Here is a 14,966-nt window from a genome sequence, read left to right on the forward strand (position 1 = left end):
ACATACTGCAATTAGATTTTTTTACACAGCTAGTTAGTCTAGTGTATGGTGCATGAACTTCACAGTTTGACTGCCTAACAGGTGGTATTTACTAGGACAGAGGAAAAGGTAGGGATGAGCCAATGCTAGCAATGTGGGTATACTGTAATTGCTTTAATTTCAGCAATACATATATCCCTGCCTTTTTTTCCCCCCCACCTCCTGTGAGTGCTGCAAACATACTTGCTAGCAGGAATCTCACAGAAAAATCCAACTAAATTCAGTGAAACAGCTAGAAAAATAGAACTGTAAATGCTGCAAACTGCTGGGAAAATGCAGGGAGAATCTTCTTTAGGAAACAGGAATCAGCATTGAGATCCGTGCTTCTAAACAAAATAGACTTAATATGGATTAGTTGAAATAAATGTTTAGTGCCTCAGTGTTAGTTATGAAATGGAGTAAAATCTTCATAATTTATTTTCACCTGACCAGCTAGTGGTAAGAATCTTACAAGTATATACATATATCATGATAAACACAGACTAAAACGTATACCTGAAATTTAGAAATACAGAACTGATTCATTGTTTAAAACAAGATGCAATCTGCTTTTTACTTCAGTATCTCTCTAACCATTTCAAACCTCGAAGAATTATCAGTAGTAGTAACCTAAGCTAGGAAAACAAACATATACGCTTGCTTACATTACGTGTCCAGGCCAGTCTCTCTGTGTTATAACCCATCATATTCATGAGACAAGTTACAAATAAATTCCATTCTGAATGATAATTTGGTCCTCCTGGAGCATTATAAGCATTGTACCACTTGACAAGCATCTGTACAGCTATTTCCTTGGGCAGGATAGCTTTGACCCCTTGCAGACATCTTTTCACTGTTGGGAAAGAAAAACGCAAAGTTAGGCCAGTTTTCCATCTTACTTCCTGATACTATTCATCCAATCAGTGCTAAAAATCTCGACAGTTCTCGGACCTACTTTTAACTTTCCGGAAACTGTTTCAATAAAAGCCACACCACACAACCTTCTGTTCCTTCAGTTCAGGTTAAACACAGCCTCTCTAATTCACCACACAAAGTCGGGGGGGGAAATGTCTTTTTGCTTATTAATGAAACCAACTTGTGTCTGAACTGACATCTCAGCCTCAAGCAAGAACATAAACAGTAAAGAATAAAGCAACCTAAAGAACACAGGAAGTTCTAAAAGTGTGGCAGGTGAAGCACTAAAAGTAGCAGAACATACCTAAATAAATGGCAGCAGCTCTACAAGGTAAGCTAACGGTGATTGGAATACATGGTACTGAATCACTGTAGTCTAAGCTATGCATAAACCACTTCAAAAATGAACCCTCAAAAATTATGCAACATATTTCATGTGACAGATTCTGACTTGTACCTAGTTCCGAAGTGGCAATTTCAGGAATTGTAATCCGAACCATTGTATTATTGCTAAGTTCCTGAAAAAAAAAAATGTAAGAGTTGAATTACAAAATGTATCTTTAAATAAAGCTAGGGTCCTTTTTCATCAGCTCAGAACTCATTTATGTATTAAGCATATTCCTAACTCTTGGGTATTTGCTACACTTAAGATTTGTGACCTCATATGATAGCTACATGAGACACTTGAAATGAATCATGACCTGACTCACTTGAAGGAACTGATAAACTTCTGTGCCTTCTAGGGTATTCTACAGAGAAATATATAACCTTGGTGTTGGTCAGGAGCTGCTAGCAATGTCTTACTATACAGTAGAAGTAAGCTTACCCCTCATTTTGCTTTGCTAAGCGTTGACTCAAATTACAGAATACCTACTAAAGTTACTCTGTTGTGGACAGGGTCTCTTAGAGAATGAATGAAAGTTCCAAGCTGCTGAAATGTGCAGTCCTCAACGTAAGTCGAGTCATGAAGTTTGGAAGAATCCCTTAGCTCTGGAACTGGTGACAAAAGCACACTCTGAAAAGTGGTAAAAATGATTGCAGAGACTTGTTAAAACAAGAGGAACCGAGCAAAGGACAGCTAAAATGACCATTTTTGAAGTATTAATATGTATTTTGAAAACAACTGTGAGTGTCTTTCCATTCTTTGCATCAGAAATTTTACAAAAATCATAAATAAATAAACAAACAGAGCAGCACAAAATAGATCACTGTGTATTCAGTGGCTTTACAGAAGCAAAATAAACAATTTAGCTCCAAAAGATACCTCAAAAGTTAAAATCAATCAATCATTTGAAGGAAAAATGCCCAACTTTTAATTGCCAAGCATTAAATAAACAAGTACTTATATTGCCTTTTCAGTTTACTCTGTCAGCTAGTCCCACATGTTAAACATGGCTTACAAGATTTGTGTCACATACCCAGCTCTGCCCTCAGCCATCACTGTATGTTCATTTATCTTAATGTATCAAGGCATCCAAATTAAACTGGGCAGAGGAATGGGAAATGTGGTAAATGAAGAAACTATGGATGGAGTCTGTGGAGAAGGAAGCTGTGCATGAAAACTAGCGTGGAAAGAAAGAGAGTGGTCTTGATGAACCACAGAGAAATAAGAGAAGTAGAGCCATAATGAGTCTTTCATGACAGCTACACAAGGTTCAAAGTAAAACATTTTCTGGCAAAATACTTGTGTTCCCTCTAGCCATGCCCAAGCATCAATTCTGCACTATTAAGCAATGAGAAGGGACTGGAAGCCCCTCTAAAAGAGAACTGATGTGTCTGCCTTCAGATGTGTTGTAATTTAGAAACAGATACGTCTCAGTGATTGTAAAGTTTGTTTTTACATGCTAAAATGTTCATGAGGAAGTTTTTATGTAGAACTACTCATTTTTGAATAAAGACCACTTCCCAAATAGAAGATATCAGCATAAAATACCATTCCCACTACAGTTTCAATAAATCTGTCTGGGTAAAAGTAATGGAATACATATGCAATTTATATTCACAGAATACATTCTAGAAAAAAAAAAGTATCCAGTTACCTGCTAAATTATGCCAAAGCTGTTACAACTAAAACCTTTTCAAGGCAGGATTCTGTTTCTTCTTACCTCTTCTAGGGGCCCCAGATGTTTATTCAAAGGCTTGGATGGAGTGCTGACACTATCCAATGGAGTGCTTGGCCGAGGCATTTGGTTGGACATTGTCAGAGATGGAGCAGGCAGTCCAGGAATAAAAACCTTCCCCACCTTTTATGAACAATATATAGGAAAATAAACAGTTGGATTTCGCGCCTGTGCTTCCACGAGCTTTCTTAGGTATATGGATGTTTTCAGATTTTAACATCTTAAAGGAAAAGTTTTAAGAAAACTGGATGTGTATTTTAACTAAAGCCTCTGAAAACTGGTGACAGCTTTTTAGTTTTAAGCCTTTCTTCAGATCATGATACACTGAAAAAACTACCATATATGGTCAGTATTGTACACTACTGCTTACAGGTCTATTTCCACCAAACGTTTTAAACAGTTTAATTAGGAAAGCTATACTTTCAGAGTGTTTTTTTTTCCTCAGTATACTTACTACACACACACACACACACACACACATCTTTATGTGCAGACCCCTGTGTCCAAATCCTCTGCATACACTGAAAGAGCATAGTGCATCTCTATACAATTAAAAAAAAATGTTTTAATTATTTTGGATGAATTGCATCCATCCTAATAACAACCCTCTGTAAAGCAAAATGATTTGACATCTAGAACTATCCAGCATCCTACATAGGAGTTTCAGAAGTTTTAGTTTAGGAAAAATTCTTGTTTTCCATATTCTTGACATTCTCTTTGTTTGAAAGAATTGCATTACTTTAGCATTTTACTATTGTAAAAAAAAAGCTCAAGAGATTATTTAGTTGTACCACAAGGAGCCAGTCATTCTTCAGAACCATCTTCCCAGCAGTGCACAGAAACTGCACTTGGTACGTGAGCACAGGCACCTTCTCAATCAAGTCTCAAATCAGAGGCAGTCTGCAGCAGCTTAAAATGGTATCATGTAATGTATGATGCACCCAAGATCCCTCTGCACAGCCTAGTTTGTAACCAAAGATTCAAACATTTGTTTGGGAACAGAAAAAACTGTTACTTACCCGAACCACTCCGGAATAAAGCACTAGATTGCCACTGCCTTCCAGAACCAGCAGTGTATCAATGCCCTGCAAGAATCAAACACCACATTCAGCTTCTTGTATTTAAGTAAAATATGACAACTGGATAACACAAGTGACAAAGCAGGATACTGCACAGCTAACAGTTTATACTAAGATACATACCTCCACTGGAGCTGCATCCTTTGCTTGAATATTGGTAACAGAGCCAAAGATCAGCTGTGACTTATCGTTGCTCTCTTGAAACTTTACACACCTAGAGATTTGAGAAAACAACAGGAAACGTAAAAGGACTGTCCTATCTGCTGTTACAGAAAGAAGACAAAATATTAAAGTTGTGTTACATGGTATAGTTAGCTATACTGTGGTATACTTGGTTACTTCCTCCTTCCTTTGCTTGTTTTGCCCTGCTATCATCTTACTTTTACTCTCCTACTCTAACTGAAATCCCCAGCGTAATTCTACTGGGTAAAGTTGAGGACAAATAAGAATACCACTCAAAGTACAGCAAACACTCTTTCAATTTCAGTTTCCTTTAAATAGCCCAAACAATCTATGCCAGTCCGGTTAAAAACAAGTCATATGAGAGAGAGTGATAACTTCGTGTTGTCATAACAGATTCCACTAGCTGAAGGAGTAAGTACGTTAAAACCCATATCTGGCTAGTAATTTTTAGAGTGTTCCCCTTTTTTCATCTGTCCCCAAGATAGGAATGCTCACCGCAGCTGGAGCTGGGATTCCACTAAAAAGCACAAGAACTTCTGCCCACAAAGGTCAGTGGTAATAAACACTTTCGATGCTTGGGAATTCTTCTCTCTGTAAATGAGACACAATGATCAGCATAGTGTTAGGTTTACTATAAAAATTTTAATTAAAGAAAACACAATGGCCACAAACTGTAGGGACTCATTGGACTTCAATTAGCAGTGCATCAAGTTGCTAAGAATGTGCTAGTCTCAGTTTCAGTCCTTCCACTAGGAATTAATTTTCTAGCACTCCAGTCTTCATGTTCCCTACTTTTTGGCATGCAGAGCACATGCTGTTTGGCTTTGTTCTCCCATTCAATCTTAGGTTTTATGTTGTATTTTGTCCCTTTTGATGGTAACAGGGCAAGAGATATTCCCCCTAAAAAGAGTTTTATAAAACAAAACCAAACAAAACCGGAAACCCAAATCAATGGTCAGATTTGAACCTGCTTTGCCTGAGAAATCTCATGAAAGCACTACCCAGTTCAGAGAACTACAAGTAACACAACAAATAAAACCACTCCAAGTGCCCAACTCCCTTTTCAAGAGATCTAGGCACTTAGTGAGCACCACTTTTCCGAAAAATTAGGAAGTGCAGGTCCATGCACCTATTTTAAGGCAGTACTATTTGCAAAAAGCACACATGGAAAATAAGCTGTCATTTTACTTCCTTTCCCCAGCCCCCACTGGAAATCTCACATTCCAGCAAAAGCACTTAACCTCATGTTTGTGATGGTTTCTGTCCACAGATGATCTATACACAGCTCAGGAATGATTGGTTCAGTTTCTGTTATAAGAAAGGAATCACTGGAAGTGCTGTTTGGAGAATGGGTAATACTGTGCCTCCTCGGTGACTGAGCATTGCTGGAAAAGTTGAACCTCTGAACTCCTGAGAATGAATGTACTCCCAGGGCAGGGGAATGAGAGCGGCTGCAAGCAAAGACATAAAACACTACTGAAAAGTGAATTTACAAAACCAGATAGAGAATCCCTGTTAAGACAGAGAGCTCATGCACTGAGACTTTAAAAACAAAATCCTCCTGAAACAGCAGATAGCGCAGTATTAGCTTCCTTTAGCAATAGATTGTCATATGAAAACAATTCTCCATTCACTTCCTGTCATCTCTGTCAAAATCCAATAGATGAAATTTCAAAAGTAAGAAAACCAACATTTTACCGTGTGTGGTCCAGTCTGTAAAAACGCGTCTCAACCTGTTCCCTCTAAATATGGCTTTCTTTAGAAACAGAAAACACTCCGGGGACTCGAAAGACCTGGAGACAGTTTCCAACTCCACCACAGACTTGCTGTGTGATGACAGAAAAGTCTCTTTGTCTCCTGCACACCAATTACCCTCCTGTGCTACAGAGGTAACAGCACATAAACATCACAAGAGCATTCCACCAGGGCTTTCAGATGATGTAACAGAGAAGGCACGTACACCTTAGGCAGACAGACTTGTAAGGGCAGAGAAAGAAAGACAACAATACCAGATGTGCTGCCTGTTCTGTCGCTGATATTCCTTTGGTATCATCTGTCTACACGTTATGATCAGCACCCACCTCAAAGCAGCCATGTTGGAGATGGACGGCGAGCGGGACTGCATGCTGGGCGATGACACTGATCTGCTCTGGCTGTGAATAGATGAGTAGTTTTGGAAAGGTGAGGCCACAGGCGAGTCTCCTTTTGAAAGGCTCCTGAGATGAGCAGTCAAAGAGCTGCTAGTGGCCATATGCTGCGGTGTGCCCATCTGCTCCGAGAACTTCAGCACCGTGTTCTGCTCCTGGGAGAGAAAAGAGCTCTCCATGTTCAAATTACACATAGGCAGTAACAGCCAGGATGACACTCAAATAGCTTATTTAATCAGTTAGACGTTAAAAACATATGCCTATGTAGGTACTTAGCCTAAAAATTATTCCTTCCAACCATGCTCTCTCCCTTCCAGTCACCATAACTACTCCTGCGGTTTTCAGGCAGTAAGCTGTCACTTTTCTTATGGAAAACAACAGTTTGAGCAGTCCAAACTTTCTGGTACAATGGAAAGAACATCATGATAAGCACAGTATAGTACATTGCCATCACTATCGTGTGATCTCCATGACTGCAGTACAGTCAAAAACATGAAAGATTTTTTTTTTTAATGTCACCCTATTTTTTGGCATAAATAAATAATCAGCCATTTCTAACCGCCATGGCCATAATGGCATGTAAACACACACACTAAAATTTTATAACGGTATTTAGTCAGTAATAAAATTGTACCTCTGGCTTTACTCTACGAAGAGCCCAAACAGTATGTAAACTCTGTACGGTATCATAGGTCATCACAATGGAAGGTTCAGCACTGAGGAACACAATCCTCATGGTGTAATCAGCAACATACTGCACTCTAGCAGAGCCAAACACACCTGCTAAAAAAGTAGTTAACTTCAGTTAAGATGAAAACATTATTTCCACAGCAGTGTTATCATTTACAAGGTCAGCATTTTTCATACTCTTTTTTTTTTTTTTCCCCTGCAGTCTGGGCTTCTTTCTTGAAGAGTTTCCCTGTTCATGAAGCAGCTAAAACAACCCAATCCTGATTTCTTGAATGAGTGATTATTTGCCAATTTTGTAATACAGAAAATGCTTGAGTGATACATTTAGCATTTGATGTCAAGATCTAAACTTACCTCCAGACTTACAGACAAGAGGTGTTATCTCATCTAATGGATGCAGCATGCTGAACATAGTGGGCAAAGGTTCTCTAGAAAGAAATGAAACAAATCACGTTCAAAAAACAAATGCTAACAAGCATAATTAATTGCTCTCTCATGCAACCAGTGTATGTGCTGCAATCCCAAAACAACTCCTCAGACCTTAACAAATCTGAGCCTAAAAGCTAACAGCAGAGACGTATATCCCATTAATGTAAGCTTTTCTGGTTAACTGAGCAGAGTCAGACAAAGGCTGGTCTACCAAAAATGATGCCTCGGTTTTGTTTTACATTTTCTCAGAGCACTTGAGAATGACCCCACCTGGTGGCCACATGACAAACTTTAGCTAGGTTGACTGAACAGAGCTGGTACCAGGGGAGTTAGGAGGAGAAGGAGAAAACTCTTAACCCAAACTCTTCAGCTGAGTCTGAGTTCCACAACTCCCCACCCAGGTTCCAGACCAGCAGACAGCCATCAGGTAATCCGTATCCACCACAGAGCAGCAATAGTGCCAACCGTCTGTGGTGGCAGTAAGAACTTTCATGGAAGGCCAGATTATGTAGGATCAACCGTGATTTTTGCAAAGTACCAGAGAGCAGAAAAGCCTGCAACAGGTACAACTTCATTCTGCAGTAATCCAGTAATCCCAAAGGGGTCCAGTGCAGATGGCTGGCCAAGGCCAGCCACTAGACACAAAACATGCAATAGCAGGCTGGAAGACCTAAGACATTATCAAGGGTTCAGATTCAATGGAACAAATCCCCTAACTCACTGCCTAACTCCATTTGTAAGTGGATAAAGACATTTCACTGTCCCCACTGGCAGGGTGGTGAGAGCACACCACAGCAGCACATTAAGTAGGCTATTAATCTGAGCTAAAGTTTAAGCCTGTACCAAAATTAGAACAGAACACCCACTGCAGTTAGCTCATGGAAACATTTTCTTTTCCAGATTCTTCTCTCTTGAATATTTTCCAGACCTCTATTTCTAGTCCCAATTTTAACAAGAACTAGACAATCACATGTACCTGGAATGTATACATACAGACCAAGAGAGAGCAAGTAGGTATACTGAAGCTGTAAATATACACAAGCTGCAGATATATTCAAGCCAACCAACTCCTTACTCTTCTCTTCAGCTGTATGTCAAGCTACCAAGCACATGGTCTACAAATACAGGGCTGGATGCTCCATACGTTCAAAACATGTTGCAGCTGAGAGAAAAATTCTCGGTGACAATTCTCCCAGTGAATCTCTCCACCCGCTATCACAGACTGAAACCAATTCCCAGGTTAAACCTTAATAATATTAGGTTAGTAATACTCTACTTGCTTCCCAAATCCTGTTCTCAGGATCACCACTCCCAAGTAAAGACAACACAGTATCAGAGGAGGTTATGACTCATCATACAGCCCCTTCCTGTGAGTTCCCATTTCACCTGTCCCTGTGATGAACACACAGATCCTTTCATTATTGCTCTTCAACTCTTATACCCCTGTATTAAATTAACAAACGGTCTATAGCAAACCAATCAAAATCCACTCATTACATACCTGGGTGGACTTGGAGGTACTTCATGTGAAGAACTACTACGCTCAAATAACAAACCAAATTTTGTTGGCCAGACATTTGCAACCTATAAAGAATTACAGATATAGTCATGACAAAGATATCAAGTATTTACTGCATCAATTATGTTTCATGTTTGGATATCTCATTACAGCAAAATAAGATGCTTAGTCCTTTTCTTGAGACAAGTGTAACGTCAGTCGGCGTGGGTTCTCCAACTACCAAGCTGGCGTTCTCGTACTATCCAGCTTCTTACAACTGGCTACACCACTGCACTTCCAAAAGTATTCCAATGCCCTAACGGCACCACCACACTCATCAGCTTTGACACGTTCACCCACCAGAATGAAGAATTCAGGCAGCCACCAACAGCAGTGCTTTACGCACGCCTCCCTACCATGGTACAGTGTGCAACCAGATGACAAGCCCATTTATGGAAAAAAAGGTTAAGCACTTACCTGAAAGGGTAAAGCAGCAATGTAATCCTTTCCCTCTATGCTATGCACATTTATACACGAGTTCTGCAATATGCAGATGCATTTCTCTACTATTTCATCACTGCCTGAAACTGCAGAACAAACAAAAAACAGTAAAATTCTCTCTTTTCGTAGACATTCACTATACACAAAATGTAAACTCAAGGGGCAGGGTAGCAGTCTTGATACAGCAATTCCTGATGACTAACATCTCATGCTGAGAACTGAACTCAAAGTATTTGTTTGGCGTTACAATAAGCATAAAACTTACCATCAACTTTTTCAGATTTTTCCTGGGGTATAGTGAAGTCACACCACAAGGCCTAAAACCAAATACAGCGGAGTTATGTCTGAAGAACAATCTGAAGTTACTATAAAATCTCATCTGTCTGTATTTCCTAAAACAATTCCACCTCAAAACACTGAAGTACTATTTAAGGTGGACAGCAAGTATTTAGCTAATGTGCGTTCATTCAGTCACCGTTTTTCCACGTTTTCATACCTGTAGAACAGGGCTGTCAACAGTGAAAGCTTTATAAACGGTAGACGCTTGGTTTTTACTTCCTTTGCTCCAGATAACCATATTGCTGGCCACGTACAACTCTTCGTCGTAGTCCACTTCTTCCCCAACATCGCTGGCACCCTTCCTCAACTGCCAACTTTCCTAAAAAAAAAAAAATTTTTTTAGGAAAAGTTACAAGACACTGCAGGGCAACAGCCTAACGAGCGATCACAACAGATGACAATTTCTCAGTGATCATTCAGCGATCTGTCAGCTTGATTCAGGCAATTTCCTGAGGAAGTAGAGATTTTTGGAAAGCACGGGATACAAGAGGGATTTGGTTTGTACTTCAGGTGTCTTCTGGCGGATCATCCCTGTTGTTAACAGCAACAAGGACAACGTCAGTGCGGCGGGTACCCCCGGAAGGTGATCAAGGGCAATTAACTAATGAGCGACGCCTGCTACCGGGGGGCGCGGTGCTTATGTGAGCCGTACCCGCTGCCGCTCGTGGATGGTGACCTCGCGGAGGGACCCCACCAGGCCGGCCGCCCCGTCGGAGGAGCACAGCTCGGAGGCGGGCTGCAGCCGCCGCAGCTGAAGGGTGAGGGCGCTGGGGTGGCGCCGGCAGTGCTCGCGGCCCCGGGGGGCGAACTCCTGCAGGTCGCCGGCCGCGATCATCGTCGCCCTCTCTTCACAGTGGTCCGACATGGGGGCCCGATATCCTCATTATTTCCGGGGCGCGCACGCCCGCCGCGCAGCTGAGGCCCCGGGGCCCCGCGCGGCCGGCGGAGCTGCGCCGCGCTCAGGCACGGGCGGCGCGGCAGGGCGGGCAGGCGCCGGTGGCGGCTCTCACACGGGCGCGGCCATCTTGCGGCTCCCGCCCTGCTCCGCGCCGCGCGGGGGCCGGCGGGACGCAAAATGGCGGGCGGGCGGGCGGGGAGGGTGGGAGTGCTGCCCGCTGGGCGTTGGCGGTGAGCCCGAGGGGCTCCTGTTCAGAGCGCCCTCTGGGGGGTACAGGCATCCCGATCCGTGATACAGAGCCTCTGGGGCGTGGGTTGAGTCAAGGCCGATCTCGTCTGGGTTCCTCAGGGAGAAGTGTGATTCTGCTATCGTTTATTGCATCACTTATTCTCGTTCTTGTGGGATCTTCTCACGCCAGCTCATCGAGGCTGGCTGTTTTATAGAAATCACCACTTTAATTTGCAAGTGAGCAGGTCTACTCCTAGCACTCAAGGATGCGAGCATACGATGGAATATGTATGTTGATTTTTGTCTTTTTTATTATTTTATTTTTGATGTTTTGATTGGTCCTGTGGAGTTGGACTTGATCCTTGTGAGTCCCTTCCAACTCAGGGTATTCTATGATTATATTCTATGTTCCTACACAAAATTATTCAGGTAGGAAAGATGGTGTCATGGTCTGTGAACACTCAGCATTCACAACTGGGCTGAAGGATTTGGGTCCTTCCACTGCCACCTCAGCCACCTGCATGCCTGTCTCCTTGCCACATTCCAAGGCCGCCTGTCTCAAAGCTGGAGCTGGATCACCCCTTAGAACCCACTTGCTTTGCTTCTTCTCCACTTCTGCAGGCTCTCCAGGGGCCTGCTCTGTGGTAAATGCCCGTGCACCCTACATGCTGGTGGTACAGATGCCTGAAATAGCTTTCACTCTGCCCAACATACGCTAGTTAGGGTATTCTTCTGTTTTCTTCTCACCCCTCAACAGTGCTTTCAGACCTTTTCCTACTAAATGTGATGAAATGAAGAGCGCTCAGTCTGTGTGCATTTCATGTCAGTTTCACTTTGACAGCCCTACCCTGTGGATTCTATAACGCTTTATGGGAAGCCACTTTCCAAAGGCAGACAGGGCACTTAGAAAATACAATATACCTTAAACTATTAACCAGGACTGGCAGGGCCTACTAGTGCTCTGTTACTCTGCAGTCATTTATTGGTGTGTTGTACAATTCCTCTTGACAACACTTCAGATACCTGTGTGATATGGATTAGCATAACTTGTTGTAAGCCTGGGCTCCACCAACTTACCCCAGCTCCTGACACTGGTGGTGGGCACCTGAGTTGGCTGTTCTCTTGTATTGAGTACAGAAAGGTTGTATCGTCCACTGCAGACAGCCTGCAACACTCAAAGGCTGAGAGTGCTAAAACACTTGTAGCTGCATCTCTGACTACCAGCACTAGGTGTCAGGCAATTAGATGTTTTCTGATGAGACCAGCCAGATTTTGCTAAAGGAACTATGAGTTGATGTGCATTTTCTGAATAATTAAATGTCATACATATGTAACTAGCTGTTTGGCTTCCGGCATTTGTTGTTTTCCCTTGGTTATGGTGTCACAGCAAAACATGCAGAAATACTGCTCTGGGGTGTACTCGGCTTCCAGAATCAGATTATTCGCATTAATTCCACAATCAGATTATTTTTATTCCCTTAAAAACAAGCCTTCCTGATGAAGTCAGCAGCACCCATCTTGTGGGCACTCTGGCACACACAGCCATCTGTACTATGTGGATGTGTCTGCAGTGAGCAAGCTTATCCTGTGGTATCTTCAAGCATTTGTACACTGTGCTGTGAGCTTTCTTCACCTCTTACCTTTATAATTGCTCACCTAAACAAGAGGGTGTTGCTAGCTACAGATCACAGTCAATTACTAGCTTTCAGCATATCACCACTGCTGCAGTGGCATACTTTCTCTGTTCACATATAAGTAGCATACCGGATTTTTTTTTTTCTCAGAACCTGTGGAAACACAAAAGGAAGTGGGAGGAAGATTGATGGGGGTACAGTAACTTTTTCGTAGGTGTGCTCATAGGTGTTGTATTTGTTTGACAGACAATCATCAAAGAACAAGAGATGTACGAAGCATCCTGGTGGGAACTGGAAAGCTAGTGCATTCTGAAAAGGATGATTTATTTTGAAGATACCAGCTTCATATGGGAAATCGAAAGAGGGAGAAACAATAGAAGCATCAAAAATGTGTTTGAAATCATGGTTCAACATGTGGTTTGGGGGAATCCTTGGTTCAAGTCATGACAATAAGCATTATCATTTTCTAAGAAATGGGAAGCAAATGGCTGGGGAAAGCTGGACTTTGGAGAAGTAAGAACTCACTGAGGTATAGAGTACTTATTGCAGTTTCTGTCAGGAAGACAACTGAAAGAAATGGTAGCCTGGATCTTCAGAGCCAGGGACCAAATTTCCATATGAAGACAAATGGAAGTATTTACACAAATAAGATGGTGAAATGCAAACAACAATTTTGTGGGCAAGAAAAAGTGTCCAGGGCTCAAGAGTAAGGAAGTTCTAGCTACTGTCCAGCCTTGGGAGACAGCTTTCTGCTTTTGCAAAATAATCTACAGACCATGAGAATTGTCCTAGGAAGAAACAGCTGAGCCAAGGGACAGAATGTGCCAAGTGAAAGACAAAGTGTACAGTGTGCCCAAAGAAAACCTCACAAGAAAAAAGGTATTTTAGTAGCACCACAAAAGGCTCACTTTTCTCTACAAATTGTTTGAGGGCTGTATCCGATGGCTGGGATGTAACATTTAACTCAAACGGGACATCTGCCTTGATCTGAAAACAGAGTTTGATATTTAAAAAATCAGGAGAGCTTGCAAATAAGAAGAAAAATGTGCATGAAGAGAAAGCAAAAATATAGGAAACGAGATTGTACAAAATGAAAGTACAGAAATAGCAATGGGGGGGGGAAATCTCAGCAGATAACATTCTGCAGCCCAATTCCTGAGTGTCATTTCTGCTAAACAAGCTAATTTCCTATATATTACATTGACTCCCAAGTCTTCAAATAGTCTTGCAAAGAAACAATGTCACTGCTCTGGAAAAAAAAAAAAGAAGCTGAAGGATCAAGTTCAGGCTCTAGTGTGGTAACACAACTTTCTACAACTTTCTGAGGGTACTGAAAGTGCTCTCTGAGATGCTGTGAAGAGAAAGCTGAGAATACCTGCAGAGCTGCTGATGCTATCAGAAGGGGATTATAACTTCTTGTAAAGGTGGGAGAAGCCTGTGACGATAAATATAGGTATCTCTGTGCTCACCAACAGGACTCTGCATGCACGTGTGTGCATACACAGGAAAATGTGGGCTCAGAGTGCCCTGGCCCCTGCTCAGTGGCAGGGCCTGAATGATGGGTAGGTAGGACTGGACTACCTTTGTGTTGGAAGCCCATGGCTGAAAGCATGACTCAGGAGCTGCTGATACCTGTGTGGTGCTCCAGGCACTCTGCCCTCCTCCTTCAGGCTGGGGAGAGCTGGGTGCTCCCTCCAGCATGGCCTGTGTTGAGCTACAGAGCTGCAAGCACAACAGGTTTGGCTGGTTCAGGATCCTGGCACTCAGGCAGACAAGACAGGCAGCCTTTGTTTCCCTCTCCTAAGATCTGTCTTTCATCAATTAAAGATTCTTCCATCATTTCAGTCCTCTTGATTGCAGTTGATTTTTGGGAGGTATTCAGGGTCAAATCCTGGTTGATGCCCAGGCAGCAGGAGATGCTGTTTGGGGAGAGCTTGTGAGTCTGGCCAAACGTGTTCTTTGGGACTGAAAACACAGCCTGTTTGCATGCAGACCCCTGAAAAAAGATGAATTTGCCATTGAAATACAGCCAAGGAAATGAAAACCTTGCTGACACCTAGCACTCAGTGAGTAAATGCACAAATTTATTTGCATGTAGAGCTAGATGGGGATATCAGGACCTGAAAGCCAAGCTCCTCTTGGGAAGAAGTTATCTTGCCACGTTTCCTGTGGCAGAGGCTGAAGACTAGTACTGTGGAAGAGACTGAGCATGGCAATACATTGGGCAAGGTAGAAGCTTCGTGTCACTGACTTGAGAGTAGCCAAAGAGGCCAGACTGCTTCTCCTG

General features: G+C 42.3%; 1 protein-coding gene across 2 annotated transcripts in view; it reads right to left on the reverse strand.

The window, feature by feature from the left end:
* The window catches only part of ANAPC1 (anaphase promoting complex subunit 1), a 36,047-nt gene extending 25,071 nt beyond the window's left edge, over nt 1-10,976 (reverse strand). The window contains exons 1-16 of one of the 2 annotated variants that reach the window (XM_080585823.1): nt 10,572-10,976; nt 10,077-10,238; nt 9,846-9,897; nt 9,557-9,666; nt 9,083-9,165; nt 7,507-7,580; nt 7,097-7,245; nt 6,397-6,617; nt 5,557-5,766; nt 4,811-4,906; nt 4,256-4,346; nt 4,073-4,138; nt 3,039-3,176; nt 1,808-1,948; nt 1,391-1,451; nt 684-871 (exon numbers count right to left, since the gene is read on the reverse strand). In XM_080585823.1, coding sequence (XP_080441949.1) covers nt 684-871; nt 1,391-1,451; nt 1,808-1,948; nt 3,039-3,176; nt 4,073-4,138; nt 4,256-4,346; nt 4,811-4,906; nt 5,557-5,766; nt 6,397-6,617; nt 7,097-7,245; nt 7,507-7,580; nt 9,083-9,165; nt 9,557-9,666; nt 9,846-9,897; nt 10,077-10,238; nt 10,572-10,784 — 2,055 coding nt within the window. In that variant the 5' untranslated portion in view covers nt 10,785-10,976. The remainder of the gene's footprint in view (nt 1-683; nt 872-1,390; nt 1,452-1,807; nt 1,949-3,038; nt 3,177-4,072; nt 4,139-4,255; nt 4,347-4,810; nt 4,907-5,556; nt 5,767-6,396; nt 6,618-7,096; nt 7,246-7,506; nt 7,581-9,082; nt 9,166-9,556; nt 9,667-9,845; nt 9,898-10,076; nt 10,239-10,571) is intronic. The other variant, XM_080585824.1, reaches the window with a different exon arrangement.
* Nucleotides 10,977-14,966: the final 3,990 nt, after the last annotated feature.

Source organism: Anser brachyrhynchus (genome assembly GCF_964034855.1).
Source record: "Anser brachyrhynchus genome assembly, chromosome: 3".
Taxonomy (NCBI): Eukaryota; Metazoa; Chordata; class Aves; order Anseriformes; family Anatidae; genus Anser; species Anser brachyrhynchus.